At 42.8% G+C, this 16079-nt stretch overlaps 1 protein-coding gene and 1 pseudogene across 1 annotated transcript; both read left to right on the forward strand.

Moving 5' to 3' along the window:
- Positions 1 to 7327: 7327 nt before the first annotated feature.
- Positions 7328 to 11596, forward strand: LOC100029597 (protein ABHD11-like). The gene is made up of 5 exons (XM_056814774.1): positions 7328 to 7461; positions 7951 to 8086; positions 9685 to 9858; positions 10930 to 11111; positions 11446 to 11596. The coding sequence occupies exons 1-5, from the start codon at positions 7328 to 7330 to the stop codon at positions 11594 to 11596; spliced, it is 777 nt and encodes a 258-aa protein (XP_056670752.1).
- A 2947-nt stretch (positions 11597 to 14543) lies between these two features.
- On the forward strand, positions 14544 to 15751 carry LOC100619524 (60S ribosomal protein L4-like; annotated as a pseudogene).
- Positions 15752 to 16079: the final 328 nt, after the last annotated feature.

The following is a 16079-nucleotide window of genomic DNA, read 5'->3' on the forward strand; positions in this document are numbered from 1 at the left end:
AGACAGACAGACAGACAGAGACAGAGAGAGACAGAGAGAAAGAGACAGAGAGAGAGGGGAGAGAGACAGAGAGAGAGGGAGAGAGAGAGAAAGACAGAGAGAGAGAGAGACAGAGAGACAGAGAGAGACAGAGAAAGACAGAGAGACAGAGAGACAGAGAGAGAGAGAGGGGAGAGAGACGAGAGAGGGAGAGAGAGAGAGAGAGAGAGAGAGAGAGAGAGAGAGAGATTTGTTGTTGTTCAGTCATGTCTGACTCTTCATGACACCATTTGGGGTTTTCTTGCCAAAAAAAAACAATGAATGAGTTTTATTGGTCAACCTGTTCAAAATCTACTATATTATCTAATCCATCTGAGCTATAAGACTAGCATCAGAGACTGTGTCAAACCATTTGCTAAAGGCTAGATGAAATAATCTCTATAATATTGTCATGCTGCATCAGTAATTCTGGTCCTAAATCGAATAGTCTTAATTCTAATCTCGTAATCCTGTGAAGAAAAGGTCACCTCTCTTTAAATCTCCAGCATTTAGCCAGCACCTAGAGTAAGTGTTTAATAAATGTTTAATGACTGACTGACCTTTTGTTGGGTTTTTAGGGGTTGTTTTGTTTCTGCCAGAGAGAAGGCTCTTTAGACTGGAAAGACAGACCAAAAATGGCTCATTAGGAGCTGGAGCCCAACGTACATAAGGACGGAGTACAAGAGCACCACTTCTGATTAGCTCAAGTCACCCGGCTCAGTCAAACTACATCCCAGGGTACTCAAAGGACCGAAGGATGCAATTGCTGGAGCCACAGTCAGAGAGCTTTGAAATAAGATGATAATGAGCAAAGTGCCTCAGGACTAGAGAACAGAAATGTCATCCTGACTTTGGGAAAGGGACAAGAGGAGCGTCTACACCCCGTAGACCAGTGGATTTGACTTTGATTCCTGACAAAATTCGACAATGTATTTTTAAATCCATTTCCTAAAATTTGAATCTATTTTCCAGTATATTTTTAAAGCTATTTTCTCTCCCTTCCACCTCCGCTCCCCAATTGGAAAAAAAAAGGAAAGCAAAAGCAAAACCCTGGAGCTCAGCAAAACAAATCCCCTCAGAAATACAGGTTTCCTCCAGGGTCCTCCGGCACCAAGCTGAGTCACTGTCTTGGTCAGAGTCCCAAGTCTTTCAAAGCTGTTTGACTTGACAATATTGTTATTATTGTATAGACTATGTGGCCAAGGTTAGCATTGACATCAGGAAGATCAATCAGGCCATGCCAAACTAATCTCATGACTTTTTCTTCACAGGATTACGAGATTAGAATTAAGACTATTCGATTTAGGACCAGAATTACTGATGCATCATGACAATATTATAGAGATTATTTCATCTAGCCTTTAGCAAATGGTTTGACACAGTCTCTGATGCTAGTCTTATAGCTCAGATGGATTAGATAATATAGTAGATTTTGAACAGGTTGACCAATAAAACTCATTAATTCATTGTTTTATTTCCTATTTCTTTTTTTTCTTTCTTTTTTTTTTTAAACCCTCACCTTCCGTCTTGGAGTCAATACTGTGTATTGGCTCCAAGGCAGAAGAGTGGTAAGGGCTAGGCAATGGGGGTCAAGTGACTTGCCCAGGGTCACACAGCTAGGAAGTGGCTGAGGCCAGATTTGAACCCAGGACCTCCCATCTCTAGGGCTGACTCTTAATCCACTGAGCTACCCAGCTGCCCCTTTTCCTATTTCTTTATTAGGATTTACTTATTTATTTTTCATTTATTTATTTATTAATGGCTTTGTATCAACTTGCAAGGAGATCACCAGTGGCAAGCCCTATGGAATCTATGCTTGGAGACATTCTGTCTAACATTATTTCAAAGTTATTGACAAAAAAGATATTCAAAGCTAGGATGGTGTGGTGGATAGAGTACTGGGCCTGGAGTCAAGAAAACTCCTCTTTCTGAGTTCAAATTCAGCTACTGACACATAATTGCTGTATGACTCTGGACAAATCCCTTAACCCTGTTTACCTCAGTTTTCTCATCTGTAAAATGAGCTGGAGAAGGAAATGGTAAACCACTCCAGTATCTCTACTCCAGAAAATCCCAAATGGAGTCACAAAGAATAAACATAAATGGCTGAACAATAACAAAAGGTGGGAGGTGCATGTTTCAAGTTCCAGAATGCTAACAAGACAAAACTTAATAGTAATCAATGTAAAGTTTTACACTTGGGCTTAAAAAATAAAACTTCCACATATTCAAGATGAAAGGGATCTTACCAGATAGTTAATTAGCTAAAAAAGAGTTGGAGGGTTTTTTTTGTTTTGTTTTAATGAAATTTTATTTTGCACATCAATCACATATTCTAAACACTTGGCAAAACACATGACCTATATATTCCCCACCCACCCCTGTTGCATTATCTAGCAAAAACCAATTGAAGAAGGTAAAATGGGCAATTTTGATTACATAAAATTAGTTTTGGCACAAACAATGCAGATAAAATTAGAAGAGAAGCTAACAAGTGGGAAATTTTTGCAGCAAGTTTCTCCCATAATTCTCATTTCTAATTGAGTCCTATTAATAAGACCAAGAGCCATTCCCCAGTTGAATGAATGAATCAAAGGATCTGAAAAAGCAGTTTTCAAGGAAATCCAAGCTATCAATATACATATGAAAATATGCTCCAACTCACTAATTAGAGAAATGCAAATGATTTTTTAAACTCATATCTATCAGATCAGGAAAAGTTGACCAAGATGGAGAAAAAAAAAAGATAAATGCCAGAAGGGCTATGGAAAAAAGAATGCGGTAATAAACAGTTGGTGGAACTGTGTAAACTGGCCCAGCCATTATGTAAAGCAATTTGGAACTATGTGAAAAGTTGTTAAAACTGCATATATCCTTTGACCCAGCAATACCACTTCTAAGCTGATATCCCTAAAGAGATCAAAGAAAAAAGGGAATTGATCTACATGAATAAAAATGGTTACAACAACTCTTACGTGTTCTGGTAAAGAACTGGAAAGGTTCCCAGTCACTCAAGGAATGGCTGGACAAACTATGCCACATGTGATGAAATACTCCTGTGCTCTATCTAAGAAGTGATGTTTTCAGAGAAACATGCTTAGACTTCTATGAGCTAATGCACAACGAAATGAGCAGATCTAGAAATCCACATTATACATTCGCATTATTAACATTTTTGAAAGATCTATGCAATGACCAACCACAATGTCAATGGATTCATCATGAAACGTGCTACCCACCTCCTTGGCAAAGAGGTGATGGACTCGGGGTACATTATCGAGACCTTTTTTTGACATGATTGATGCAAGAATCTGTTTTACTTGATTATACCTTATCTTCCCCTTATCTTCCATCTTGGGCAGAAGAGTGGTAAGGGCTAGGCAATGGGGGTTAAGTGACTTGCCCAAGGTCACACAGCTAGGAAGTGGCTGAGGCCAGATTTGAACCCAGGACCTCCCGTCTCTAGGCCTGGCTCTCAATCCACTGAGCTACCCAGATGGCCCAAGCATGAGGTTTTTTAACATGGAAAATGAACAAAAACTACACAGCCAAGATTTCAAATGCATTTTATTCCATTAATGCCACGTTACAGTTGATAACAAACTACCTTTACTTCGCATATTAATTCTGGGAAAATCCAGAATGACGCCAGTTTCTCCTTTTCTGGCTTCTCCAATCTTTTGGGGCGATTCTGCCAACAGGAGCTGGGTTCCATTCGATTCCACTTTGTGTTGCTGCGTATGCCCAAATGACAAGACAGAAAGTGGCTCCACTCGGTAATATTGGGCTGCCATATTTATCATGAAAATTAGGCATCCTGTCCTGGTGGTTCTGCCTTTCAACAGTTTGCTGAAAGCTGAGAACCCAAGGCCCTCCTAAACAGAGGGAACATGGCCAAAAGTACAAGAAGAAACCACAAGGGACTCAGGTTGTCCACCCCACGCCGCATTGCTTCATCCTTGCAAGAAGTCGAAAGAAGCCAATTTGGAGGTTTTAGACTGCAAAGGTAACAGTTACTAGGTAGTACAGTGGATAGATCATTAGTCCTAGAGTCAGGGAAATCTGAATCCAACTTCGATCTCAGATATTTTTTTTTTAATTTTATAGTATTTTATTTGATCATTTCCATGCATTTTTCATTAAAGACAAAGATCATTTTCTTTTCCTCCCTCCCACCCCCCGTGGTCGACGCGTGATTCCACTGGTATCATATGTGTTCTTGACTTGAACCCATTGCCATGTTGTTAGTATTTGCATCAGAGTGTTCGCTCCGAGTCTTTCCTCTGTCATGTCCCCTCAGCCATTGTAGTCAGGCAGTTGCTTTTCCTTGGTGTTTCTATTCCCTCAGTTTGTCTCGATCTCAGATATTTGTCAACTGTGTGACCTTGGTTAACCTCTGTTTGCCTCAGATTCCTGATCAATAAAATGGGGTGATAGCCCTTACCCTTCCTGGAATAGTCATGAGACTAAAATAAGATAATATCTGTAAAGCATTTTGCAAACCTTAAAGAGGGATCATTATTATTAAGTTCAATGAGACTCTGGTGGGACCACAAATACTCATTGGAATGAGGCTATATTCAGAGAAATTCAATTTCCAGGAGCCTAAAGGTAATTGTCCATTGCTTTGATGAAACAGAGAATGTCTGGAGGGTGGTAGGTGATGAAGGGATGTAGGATCGTGTGATAAGAGGATCTGGGGAAGAGAAATGAGGGTATTTAGCCAGGAAAGGAGAAGGTGGGGAAGTCAGGAATGCTGTCATCAAGTATATGAAGGATCATGTAGACTTGCTTTGCTCGGCCCCAGAGGGAAGCAATATGGTGGGAGGAAGGGGAAAAGGTACTGCATCTAAATTCAATGGATCAGGGCAGCTAGGTGGCTCTGCAAATAGAAGATAGAAGGTCATGGGTTTAAATCTGGCCTCAGACACTTCTTAGCTATGTGACCCTGTGCAAATCACTTGACCTCCATGACCTAACCCTTACTGCTTTTCTGCCTTGGAACCAATAATAAGTATTGGTTCCAAGACAGAAGGTAAGGAATTTTTATAAAATAAATAAATAAAATCAATGGATCCCCTTTTGAGGAATGGGGAATTTGGGAGGGAGTCAATTAAACGTTTTGAGTCGTTTCCTTATCTGTAAAATGAGGGGATTGGACTAGATGACTTCTAAGACCCTTTTATCTTTAGGACTAACAATTCCAAGATGTAGGAGTGATGGGATGGAGCCCAGAGACCTAGCATTAGGTTTGATGTCAAGAGAGAATTCCTAATAAAAAATAGAGACCTTCTGTGGGAGGTAGTGAGTTTCCCTTGACTAGAGAGCTTCAAGAAAAGGCTGGATGGCTACTTTTCAGCAGTGCTTATTAAAGTCCATCTTTATCTATATGGCCTCCCGAGGTCCCTTTCTTCTCTGAGAGTCAATCCACCATTCTGTCCATGCATGGCTATTCAGCTTTGAATCTTTGGCCTCTCTGTCCTATTTCTGTTCTCAACCCTTGGTCATCCCACCATCTGCCTTCTCCACTGATACTCTCAGGCTCCAGAGAAGAAGTCACAAGACCATGCATATTCTATCCATTTCCAATTTATATACATGTAAGCTCATTGGGAGCATCTAGGTAGCTCAGTAGGTAAAGAGCTAGGTCAAGAGTCTGAAGATCCGACTTCAAATTTGACTTTACATACTTCCTAGCCATGTGACTGTGGACAAGTCACTTAACCCCCATTGCCCTTCCCCCTCGTCTTCTTTGGAACCAATATAAAGCACTGGTTCTAAGATAGAAGGTAAGCCTTAAAAAAAAAAAAGAATGTAAGTTCATGGAGGGAGGAGATGAGTTTTGCTCTTTGGGGATAAGGAAGGACAGAATTTCTAGCTCTTACAACAGTAGATGAAATGCAACAAATGATAAATGCTTGTGGATTTATTGATAATCTTGCCTGAGGGCTTATTGTTGCTCTATAATCTTTTAGTCATATGTTATTAACTAGCTGTCATAGTCAGAATTATCAGAATTAAAAGTAGAGAAAGAAACCCTTCCCCTCCCTTGCCCCTGAGAAGTCTAATTTGGATGGAAGCTAAGAGGGTCACTGTTTAAATGCCAAAAGGATAAAGTGAATAACAAATAATAAAGCAGGTAATAAAAATAGTGAATAATATAGAAGATTATGAGAAATCAAGGCACACAGAGTTTCGACTAATAGGAAATTAAATTGACTTAGCTCCTCACTATGTTTGTCCCCTTTCTCCCTCTCACTGGTCAGGGCCAGAGAAGGAAAGCCTTAGAATTAGCTTGGACTGGTAAACTGAGGCCAATGTTAGAGGTGGAGAAAACAAAGGTGCTAGAGATCAGATGTGTTTGCCTCATTAGCCCCTCCATGATCTGCTTGGGTGGCTCTCCCATCAGCTCTCATCCTCCCTCCTCTCTCAACTTCCTCAACTGCTGGCTTACCTCCTTCCCCTTCAGCCTCCCTACAGGCTCTGGGTGAGTTCCAAACCAAACCCTTCCTACTGGTTCACCTTCCCTCTCCAGCCTTGAACTTTGCCTTCTGAATAACACAAAAATTGGACCAGAATCCCAGAATGTTCCAATGGATAAGACACTTTAAAGCCCCTAATAGTCCTACCTTCTTTCCAAGGGAGAAGTCCCAGAGAAGTAAAATCATTCCCCTAAGTTGTGGCTTTTCCTCTGGTTTTCCATCTTCTCCTTTCCTGGCTAAATACAGGGTGTTGTCTTGTTTTGCTCCTGGATTGGATTTAAGTGAGACAGAGTGGACCAAAGTCATTGGCCTTACTCTCTCTCTCCAGGTATCCAAGTCCAGCCACAGGACTAAAGAGAGGATGACCAGAGATGGTTCTAGATATTCCATAGCACCTCTTGGCTTTTGAAACAAACTGTTCTCATTCACCCATGGCTAGTCGGTGTCAGAGCATGGCTGAGTCTCTGGTTCGAAGCTCCTTCTGTGCCTTAGAACATCCTAAGGCGCCCTCATCTCCCTCTCTGCCATCCTAAGATCCCTCAGAAGAGGGTAGGCACTTGATATTCTCTAAGTGGCCCCACTTCACCCTCATCTATTCTGGCAGTGCAATTTGAAAAAAGCCCTCTGGATTTATGTTTGAATTTTGAATTATGAATTTAATATTATGAATCAGAATGGAGAGGCTAAAGGAGGGAGGAGAAAAGAGGGAGGAGGGGGAGGGGAGAGTTCTGGAAAGGGAGGTCCCCTGGGAAGAAGCCACCTATGGATATAAAGTCCTGTTCAGTTTCTCCCTCATCAGAGATTGCTGGGTAAGAACTGAGCAAAACATGTGGAGTTGGCCCAAGACCTGGATTCACCCCCTTCGGAAGGCTGGGATACTCCCAGTGCCCTCCCAGGGTCGAAGCTTGCCTTTCTCAAGCTCCTCTCTGACTCCAGCTATGTATAGTAGCAGTGGTCCAAGGTAAGTCAAGAAAGCTCCTGGAATGAACTCCTCCTCTCCCCAATGCTACCATCTTACTAGCCCTCTTCTGCCTTTCCTCCTTTTATCCTGCTCCCACCCACCCTTCCTGCAACCTCCACTGATTCTCATTCCTCTATCCTCAGTCCTTGACTTTCCTTCCCCCAATTCCCTCTTACCAAATCTACCTTTCCCAGCCCTCATCACCCTCACCACCACCCTCATTCCGTCCTTCCCAGAATCCTTTTCTTCTCCCAACCTGCCCCTCTCTGGCCCTGACCCCCTCTTCCCTGCAATATCCCTTGCCCTGGGTCTCAGCCCTGCTATTTCCCCAGCAGAAGGGCTCCCAGATCCCTTCACAAAAGCAAAGGAATGGGTCTATGGGAGTCTGTGGCAATGAGCACTTCTCCCGATTTATCCCTACAGGTACCAACTCTGAGCCACCCTCTCTACCCTTCTCCCCTCACCATCCTTTGTCCTTTCTCTGACCAGGCCATTGCCCCTCTCCTACAAGCTGCTGGAAGGTCAGAGCACCCAACCACCCCTCATCTTCCTACATGGGCTCTTTGGCAGCAAGATCATCTTCGAAACTGAGGCGAAAGCCCTAGCAGAACGGACAGGCAGGAAGGTAAAAATTAAGATAAAATAAAGAACCCCTCGTGATGGAAGCCAGGTAAAAATCGGAGAAAAGAAACAAAGGTTGAGAATGGGGGAGAGACAGAGTGACTAGGAGAAGGGATATGAGACAAGGGCTTAAATGAGAGTTCAGCAGCAATTGGTCGTCCCTCTCGGGAGGCATGATGCGATGGGCACCAAGAAGTGGGATGGGCTATCTTGGGAGGTAGTGAGTCATCCTACACCAAAGATCTTCAAGATGAAGCTAAAATGGCATAGATTCAGCTTTGGACTAGATTGGCCTTCCTGGGATCCTGGAAAGATACCGAGGTGCCTTACCGATAACTCAGTTGAAATTTCACAGTTCCATCCTTCTTTGAGAGCTTCATCATGGCCTTCTCTGTTTATCTTATTTAAAACATCAGGAGCCCCTGGACTGGGCTACAGTGTAGAAGGTGGTATCAGGTACTTTCATTTCTGACGATAAGGAGCACCGTAGGGAGGACAACTGGAGTGACTTGCCCGCGGTCACAGGATTGTAAGTGGTAGAACCAGGAAACACACTCAGATCCTCTAAATCCAAAGCCAGCCCTCTTTCCTCTCCTCAGTGGTTATCCATTTGGGTGTTCATGACAATGATCCAAGGTGTTGTTTTTTTTTTTTAATAAATCCTCACCTTCTGTCTTGGAATCAATACTGTGTATTGGCTCCAAGGCAGAAGAGCGGTAAGGGCTAGGCAATGGGGGTGAAGGGACTTGCCCAGGGTCACACAGCTAGGAAGTGTCTGAGGTCACATTTGAACCTAGGACCTCCCATCTCTTGGTCTGACTCTCAATCCACTGAGCCACCCAGCTGCCCCATCCAATGTGTTTATGCTAAATATACTTTGAGTCTAAGAATGCCCCTCTCAGGCTTAGGATGTTAGGAGTAATTTATTAAATTTCCCTTGGGTTTCAAAACACATTTTTTTGGTTGAAAGGAACTCAAGGAACAACAACAAAAACAAACATTAGGAACCATTGCACTAGACCTCAGTGAGACAACAACCCATAAAAGAACCAGTACTCGGGGTTTGTTATTCAATAGTTTCAGTCATATTCAATTATTTGTGACCCCATCAGGGGTTTTCTTGGCTCAAACTCATTTTTCTGCATTCAAATCCAGCTGAATTTGAACTCAGGAAAATGAGTTTTACTGACTTCAGGCCCAGAAATGCTAGATATTAGCACTGTTAGAAAATATTTTCATACCTGATGTTCTTACCCTGCCATGATCCTGACTTTGTCCTCATAATTTTTCTTACCCCCTCTCCTCCTCCTAATCCACACTGTCACTATGATTTTAGAGTTCAATGACTTAAATTCAAAGCCTGTCTGACCTCTTCATTACCCATGTGGTCTTGGGCAAGTCATGTAACCACCCTGGGCCTCAGTTTCCTCTTCTGAAAAATGAAAGTTGGAATGGAATCTGAAGCCCTGTCAATCCCTAAGTCTATGGTCCAATAAATTTATGGTGCTGTTAAGAGTCTGCTCTTACCTGTAAAGCCCCAGGGTGGGGAGAAAGGGAGGAATCTGGGAGACTGATAACTTTGAGTTCCATCCACCCTCTCAGGTACTGACAGTGGACATTCGGAACCACAGGGAGAGTCCATCAAGTTCTGACTGCAGCTATGAAGCCATGAGCAAAGACCTGGAGGTCCTCCTATTAAAACTGGGACTAACACCTTGTGTCCTCATTGGACACTGCATGGGCGGCAAGATAGCCATGGTCTTGGCACTACAGAAGGTGAGGGTGCCCTACTAAGACCCAAGGGGTAGAGCATCATCTTACTCTAAAGATGGCAGAATCCCATATTCCCAAAGTGGTGGCAGGGATCCCCTATCCTCAGAGGGCAAATGGTGGAGTTGGGATCCACAAGACTGTAAATGATCTTTGGGGTTAGATTCAGAGAATTTGGTTCTGGTGGGAGAGAGGAGGGTTTCCTTCATACAGCTTACTCATACTCATACATACGTATACACACCCCAAACTCTGATGGACTGGGAGGGAAATGGTGACTGCAACCCCTTCCCACTGACTGATCGTGCATACAAGAAAAGGAAGGGTGGTATCCATAAGCACATAAAAGCAATCAAGTGGGTATCTTCTGAAATCTGAGTCATGAAGTCTCCATTTTATCTGAATTGCCCTTCAACAGACTTTCAGACCCATGCCCCATTGCTCTGGCACAGGACCACCCCCGAGAGCCCCTCAGATCACCTTTTGACTGGTTTTCTCCTTAGCCTGAGTTAGTGGACCGCCTAATTCCTTTGGATGTCAGCCCAACAGTGACCACAGCCTTCCCAGAAGTCTGGACCTACATGGAAGCCATGAAGTCACTAAACATTCCCAAAGAATTACCTTTCTCTGAGGCCCAAAAATTAGCTGATGAGAAGCTCGGCGAAAGCATCAAGGTGATTCTCTCTTCTCCTCCCCTAAGGCCCCAGGCATGAAAAGGAACTGCAGAAGCCACCTAACTGCTCTTTGAGATTAAAGTCCCCAGAAGTATGGGGCAGGCAATGTCAGGGAAAATACAAAGGTCCAGTTTGATGGGAAATAGTACCCAGAGAAGTCCCGATAGGAGTTCCAGGTGTGGGTGCAGTTAGAATGGAAAAGGAAGAGGGGGAGTAAGATAGGAGTTGGAAGCTGACTCGAGATGGGATGGATGGAATGGAATAACATAGGGTATATTGGCATGGGAAGGGACAGAATGGGATGAGATGTAGATCTGGATATATTCTGAAAAGGAGTATGGTGGAATTTGGGGGTTGGGGAACAGGGAAGAAGTCTTCAAACTAAGCCTGGGTGCTCCTACAGAATCCAACTAATCGGCAATATATGATCAATAATCTGATGCTGATCAATGGGCAATACGTATGGAAGGTCAATAGTGAAGCCTTGAGCCAACAGATGGACAAGATCATGGACTTCCCCCAGATCCAAGGATCCTACTCTGGCCCCACGCTCTTCCTCAAAGGCGCCAAATCACCCTACATTGAGTAAGGCAGAAGTGGAGGATAAGGGAAACAGAGCTAACCTCATAGTCTTCTCTCTTGGATACCAATTGGGTTTTCCATTGCCGTGGGCTATGGGTTTTGACCAATAGGGATACAAATTATGCTTGGGTTGGTAAAAACAGGCTCCCTTCCCATCTTGTTGGACAGTATTTCTGTTAGCACATCCAGAGTTCTCTCTCTGAACCCCTTCATCTCTTTAAGGTCCTAATGTCTTCTCAACATTACTACCACCCATAGCCCAGGGCTCAATCCTCATGTGTACCTTTGACTCGCCTTCAATATTTGCCTTTTCTCCTGTCTCCTCTTCTCCCTACAGGCCTAGTCACTACCCTGAGATCAAACGTCTTTTCCCTCAAGCTCAGATTCTGACCATCCAAGAGGCTGGCCACTGTATTCATGTTCACCAACCCCAAGACTTCCTGAACAGTATTCAAAATTTCCTGTCCTACACACGTAATACCCAATGAAATTGCACATTGGCTACAGGAAGGGTGGGTGGAGGGGAGGGAGGGAAATAATGTGATCCTTGTAACCAAGGAATAATGTTCTAAATTGACTAAATAAATTAATTCAAATGGAAAAAAAAATTCCTGTCCTAGAAGTGGATGCATCTATCAGCTCTCAAACTTTGAGAATTCTGGAAATCAGCCAGAAACCATCTCAGTCCTGCTAAGGGCTACCAGTGAGGGGAGGGAAATGTGATAGGGTGGGACTCCCTTGCAGGTGAAGAAGAAAAGTCAGAATTCTGATTTTTCACTCCCTTCAGAGAGGACCCCAAAGCCAGGGTTGAAGATGTTCATAAACAAAGTTCCTTCCAGCCCATCCACCAGCATTAGCTGAACTTTCTCACCTCTATCACCAGGAAAAGTGGGTGATTGGTTCAGGCTGAGATCTTGGACCTGGTCAGTGAGTCAGTCAATAAACATTTCTTAAATGCCTACTAAGTCCCAGGCACTGTACTAAGGGCTAGACATACAAATACACAAAAGAAAGACAGTTCTTGACCTCAAGGAGCTTACAATCTAATGGGGAGAACAAAAAGAAAAGCTGAAAAGCAAGGGAAAGGCAGATGGTGTTATTATCCTATTTGTGTAGATGAGAAAAGAAGGGAAGTAAAGAGTACCAGGCATGGGGCAAGAGGGATGGGCATGCAGTGCAAGGGAATTGCAATTCCAGATCATTACCCAGCACCTAAGAGCAGGAATGCCCAAAGAGGGGTAGAAGGGAAAGGATTTAAATATATTTCAACCTGACAGAGGGCTTGGGAGAGGCAACAACGGGGAGGAGTGCTTGACATCTGACTAGATCCAAGTACTTGACTTGTGACTAACATCTGATCATCTCAAAAGGGTCCAGTCGGTTTTTAGAAGTATCAAAGACCTGCTCCAACCATGGGGTTAATGAAGGCAAGGAAGCCCCTTCTCATAACTGCATTTAACACAATGTTTCTTGTAAAATGAGAGGTAGAAGAATTCAATAGCAATAAAAGAACCAAAGTACATAGTTTTCCTTTCTAGTTTTAGAATTATTAACTAGAAGGAACAATGATAATGTGGCACACCCTTGGGGGAGGGTTAATTTAATCAATTCTTATTGGGCTGACTAAATCAGATAGATAATAGTAAATTGAACATAACATTAATTGGGAGGTGGTTGGAAAATTTGCTGATCTTGATGAATTCAAGTCACCTGGACACTCAAATGATATCTTGGGATACTGACTGGGCTGATAAAATTGATGATCCATTCAAATACCATCTCAAACTTCAGAAAACAGAATGTGAAAGAGTCTAGAATGGATCCCTAACAGAATTCTGGAATGCATTTTTGTAGAGTAGGGGTTAAAATTGTATGGTTTGGCAAAATATAAGAGAATGTGGTCACTGTGGAAAGAATAAAGTAGAGAAATGTGAAAGAGGGCAAAGTAAGCAGTCTAGCTTAACAAGCTAAATGTTTCTCCTGTGCCTGGCTCAACTCAAGCAGGGATCATTAACCCTCCACTAGAGGACCCACAACAAGAGGACTATTTAGCTGGAGGACACAGTGGTGAATAACCACGTGGCCTCCTCTGGCAACTAATCTCTCCAGAAGCCAAGAAAGGAGTCAGCTTTTCATTCAATCACATTGGAGTCCAAATAGAAAGATCCAAGAGCAGTCTTACCAAATGTTAGAGTCCCAGGTCCACACTGAAGAAGGTACTCCACCAGCCTCCAGAGTCTTTTTTTTTTAATTTTTTTAAACCCTTACCTTCCATCTTGGAGTCAATACTGTGTATTGGCTCCAAGGCAGAAGACTGGTAAGGGCTAGGCAATGGGGGTCAAGTGACTTGCCCAGGGTCACACAGCTGGGAAGTGTCTGAGGCTAGATTTGAACCTAGGACCTCCCATCTCTAGGCCTGGCTCTCAATCCACTGAGCTACCCAGCTGCCCCCTCTCCAGAGTCTTGAAAGAGCTCAAAAACCTCACGACAGGAAGTTTCAGTCACTTTTAAAGACCCTTTTTTACATCACTTCCTGTTCCTTCCTTCACTTTAGGGAACCAATTGTAGTCTTTAAATTTGCTTAGGACCCCCCAAGAGGTGGTCAGTCATTTCTGGAGGTTTCCCTTTAATAAGTAGTTTGTGGACTTCCCATACTTAAACATTAAGTAGGGATATATTTTCTTTTTGTTGATTAAATTTACAAGAAAGAATGGGAGAGTTAATCCCATCTTCACAGTAGGGATGGTTAGTGATTATCAAGAAAAGGAAGCTCTGATCACCAAGAGCCAGCCAGCAAGTCTCAACTCAGTAGAGATCATGCCAGCCTAAGCAAATGTCCTCATTAGATAGTATTACTAGACAGTGTGTGGAGAAGGAGAGATAAGGACTAGACAAGTAGAGGAAGATGGATTTAAAAGGTCATTCGGCTTGAAAAGAGGTTTCCAGAGGAATGATCCAAGGAACAGACCTTTGCTGTTTAACATTTTTATAAATGACTTGTATGAAAGCAACTAAATGGCATAGTGGATAGAGTACTGAACCAGAAGATTCATCTTCATGAATTCAATTCCAGCCTCAGATATTTACTAGTTATGTGATCCTGGGCAAGTCAATTAACTCTGCTTCAGTTTCCTTATCTGTAAAATGAGCTGGAGAAGGAAATGGCAACCCACTCCAGTATCTTTGCCAAGAAAACCCCAAATGGGATAACAAAGAGTCAGGCACAACTGAAACCACCAAATAACAACATAAAGACATAAATAGCATGCTTATCATATTTGCTCCTAACATAAAATCAGGCAAGATAGCTATTCCAAAGGTTTTCCAGACTACCACAATAGATAATGAATGAGATGATTTGAGTCAGGATCCAAAAATCTAATCAGATGAAACTTCATAGGGCCATATCTGGGTTAAATCAACTTCCAGAAAAGTATGGCAAGACAGCAGTTGGGAAAAGATCTGGGGATCTTAGTGGACTGCAAACTCAGTTATGAGTCAGCAATCATCTTAGACAGCCATAAAACTAACATAATTGTGGGTAGTACTTAGAAAGACATAGTTTTGCCTTTTCCAGTAGGAGCCGTCGGGCTGAGAGGAATGTCTGGTACCCTCCATGGCTTGTGTATATCCCTTAATATCCATGTACTCCAAAAAGAGGGATGTATCTGGCAAAAACATTACTTTTCCTGCTGTCTTCAAGGCTCCAATTTGTCCAGATATTGTAAATTTTGTTCATGCCAACTTGAAAAAAAATAACTGGCAACCTTATGCTGTCAATGAATTAGCAGGTCATCAGACCAGTGTTGAATCTTGGGGAACTGACAGAACTGTTGCTCAAATTCCTCGAGTTCGGGGTGGAGGGACTCACCACTATGGCCAGGGTGCTTTTGGAAATATGTGCCAAGGAGGTCGCAGGTTTGCTCCCACCAAGACTTGGCAACGTTGGCATCGGAGCATGAACACAACACCAAAACGTAATGACATTTGTTCTGCCTTGGCAGCCTCTGCCCTGCCAGCATTGGTGATGTCAAAGGTCACCCAATTAAAGAAGTCCCAGAACTTCCTCTAGTGGTTGAAGATAAAGTGGAGGATTATAAGAGGACCAGGGAAGCAGTTCTGCTGCTTAAGAAGCTGAAAGCATTGAATGACATCAAAAAGGTCCACGCATCTCAGCATATGAGAGCTGGTAAGGGTAAAATGAGGAACCATCAGCATCAGCATAGCTAGCATAGGGGACCTTGTATCTTCTACAATGAAGACAATGGTATTATCAAGGCCGTCAGAAACATTCCTGGTATTACCCTCCTTAATGTGAGCAAATTGAACCTATTGAGGCTTGCACCTGGTGAGCATGTTGGGCATTTCTGTATTTGAACTGAAAATTTGGAGGACCAACACAGACCTTACCAGGATTTTGAAAAGCCCATAAATCCACAGAGCACTCCATGCACCACTCAAAGAGTCATTGACAAGTACTCAAGAAGAATCCTCTGAAGAACTTGAGAATCATGGTGAAATTAAACCCATATGCCGAGAGAAAGCACCGAAATACAACTCTACACCAAGCTAAGAATTAGAGAATCAGAGAAAACAAAAAAGCTGCTGCACTAAAGAAGATTATGGAGGCAAAGAAGGCAATAGATGAGAAGAAGAAGAAGAAGAAGAAAAAGGCTTGGGGATAGTAAGAAGCTTGAAAAAGCAAAGAAAGTTACTGGGCAGAAGTCAGCAGAAAGGAAGATTGGAGAAAAGAAGCTTCCGACAGCAAAGAAGCCCTCCACCCCCACCCCCAGCAGAAAAGAAACCACCACCCAGAAGAAACCTACAGCATAAACTCAGCTTACCAGTTTATCTATTAAGCTACAAATCTACATTATGTTAATAACAAATTTCTAATGAATAAATATTCTAAATGGCTTTGGGGGAAAAAGAAAGAAAGAAAGAAAGAAAGAAAGAAAGAAAGAAAGAAAG

Source organism: Monodelphis domestica, chromosome 2, assembly GCF_027887165.1.
Source record: "Monodelphis domestica isolate mMonDom1 chromosome 2, mMonDom1.pri, whole genome shotgun sequence".
Lineage (NCBI taxonomy): Eukaryota > Metazoa > Chordata > Mammalia > Didelphimorphia > Didelphidae > Monodelphis > Monodelphis domestica.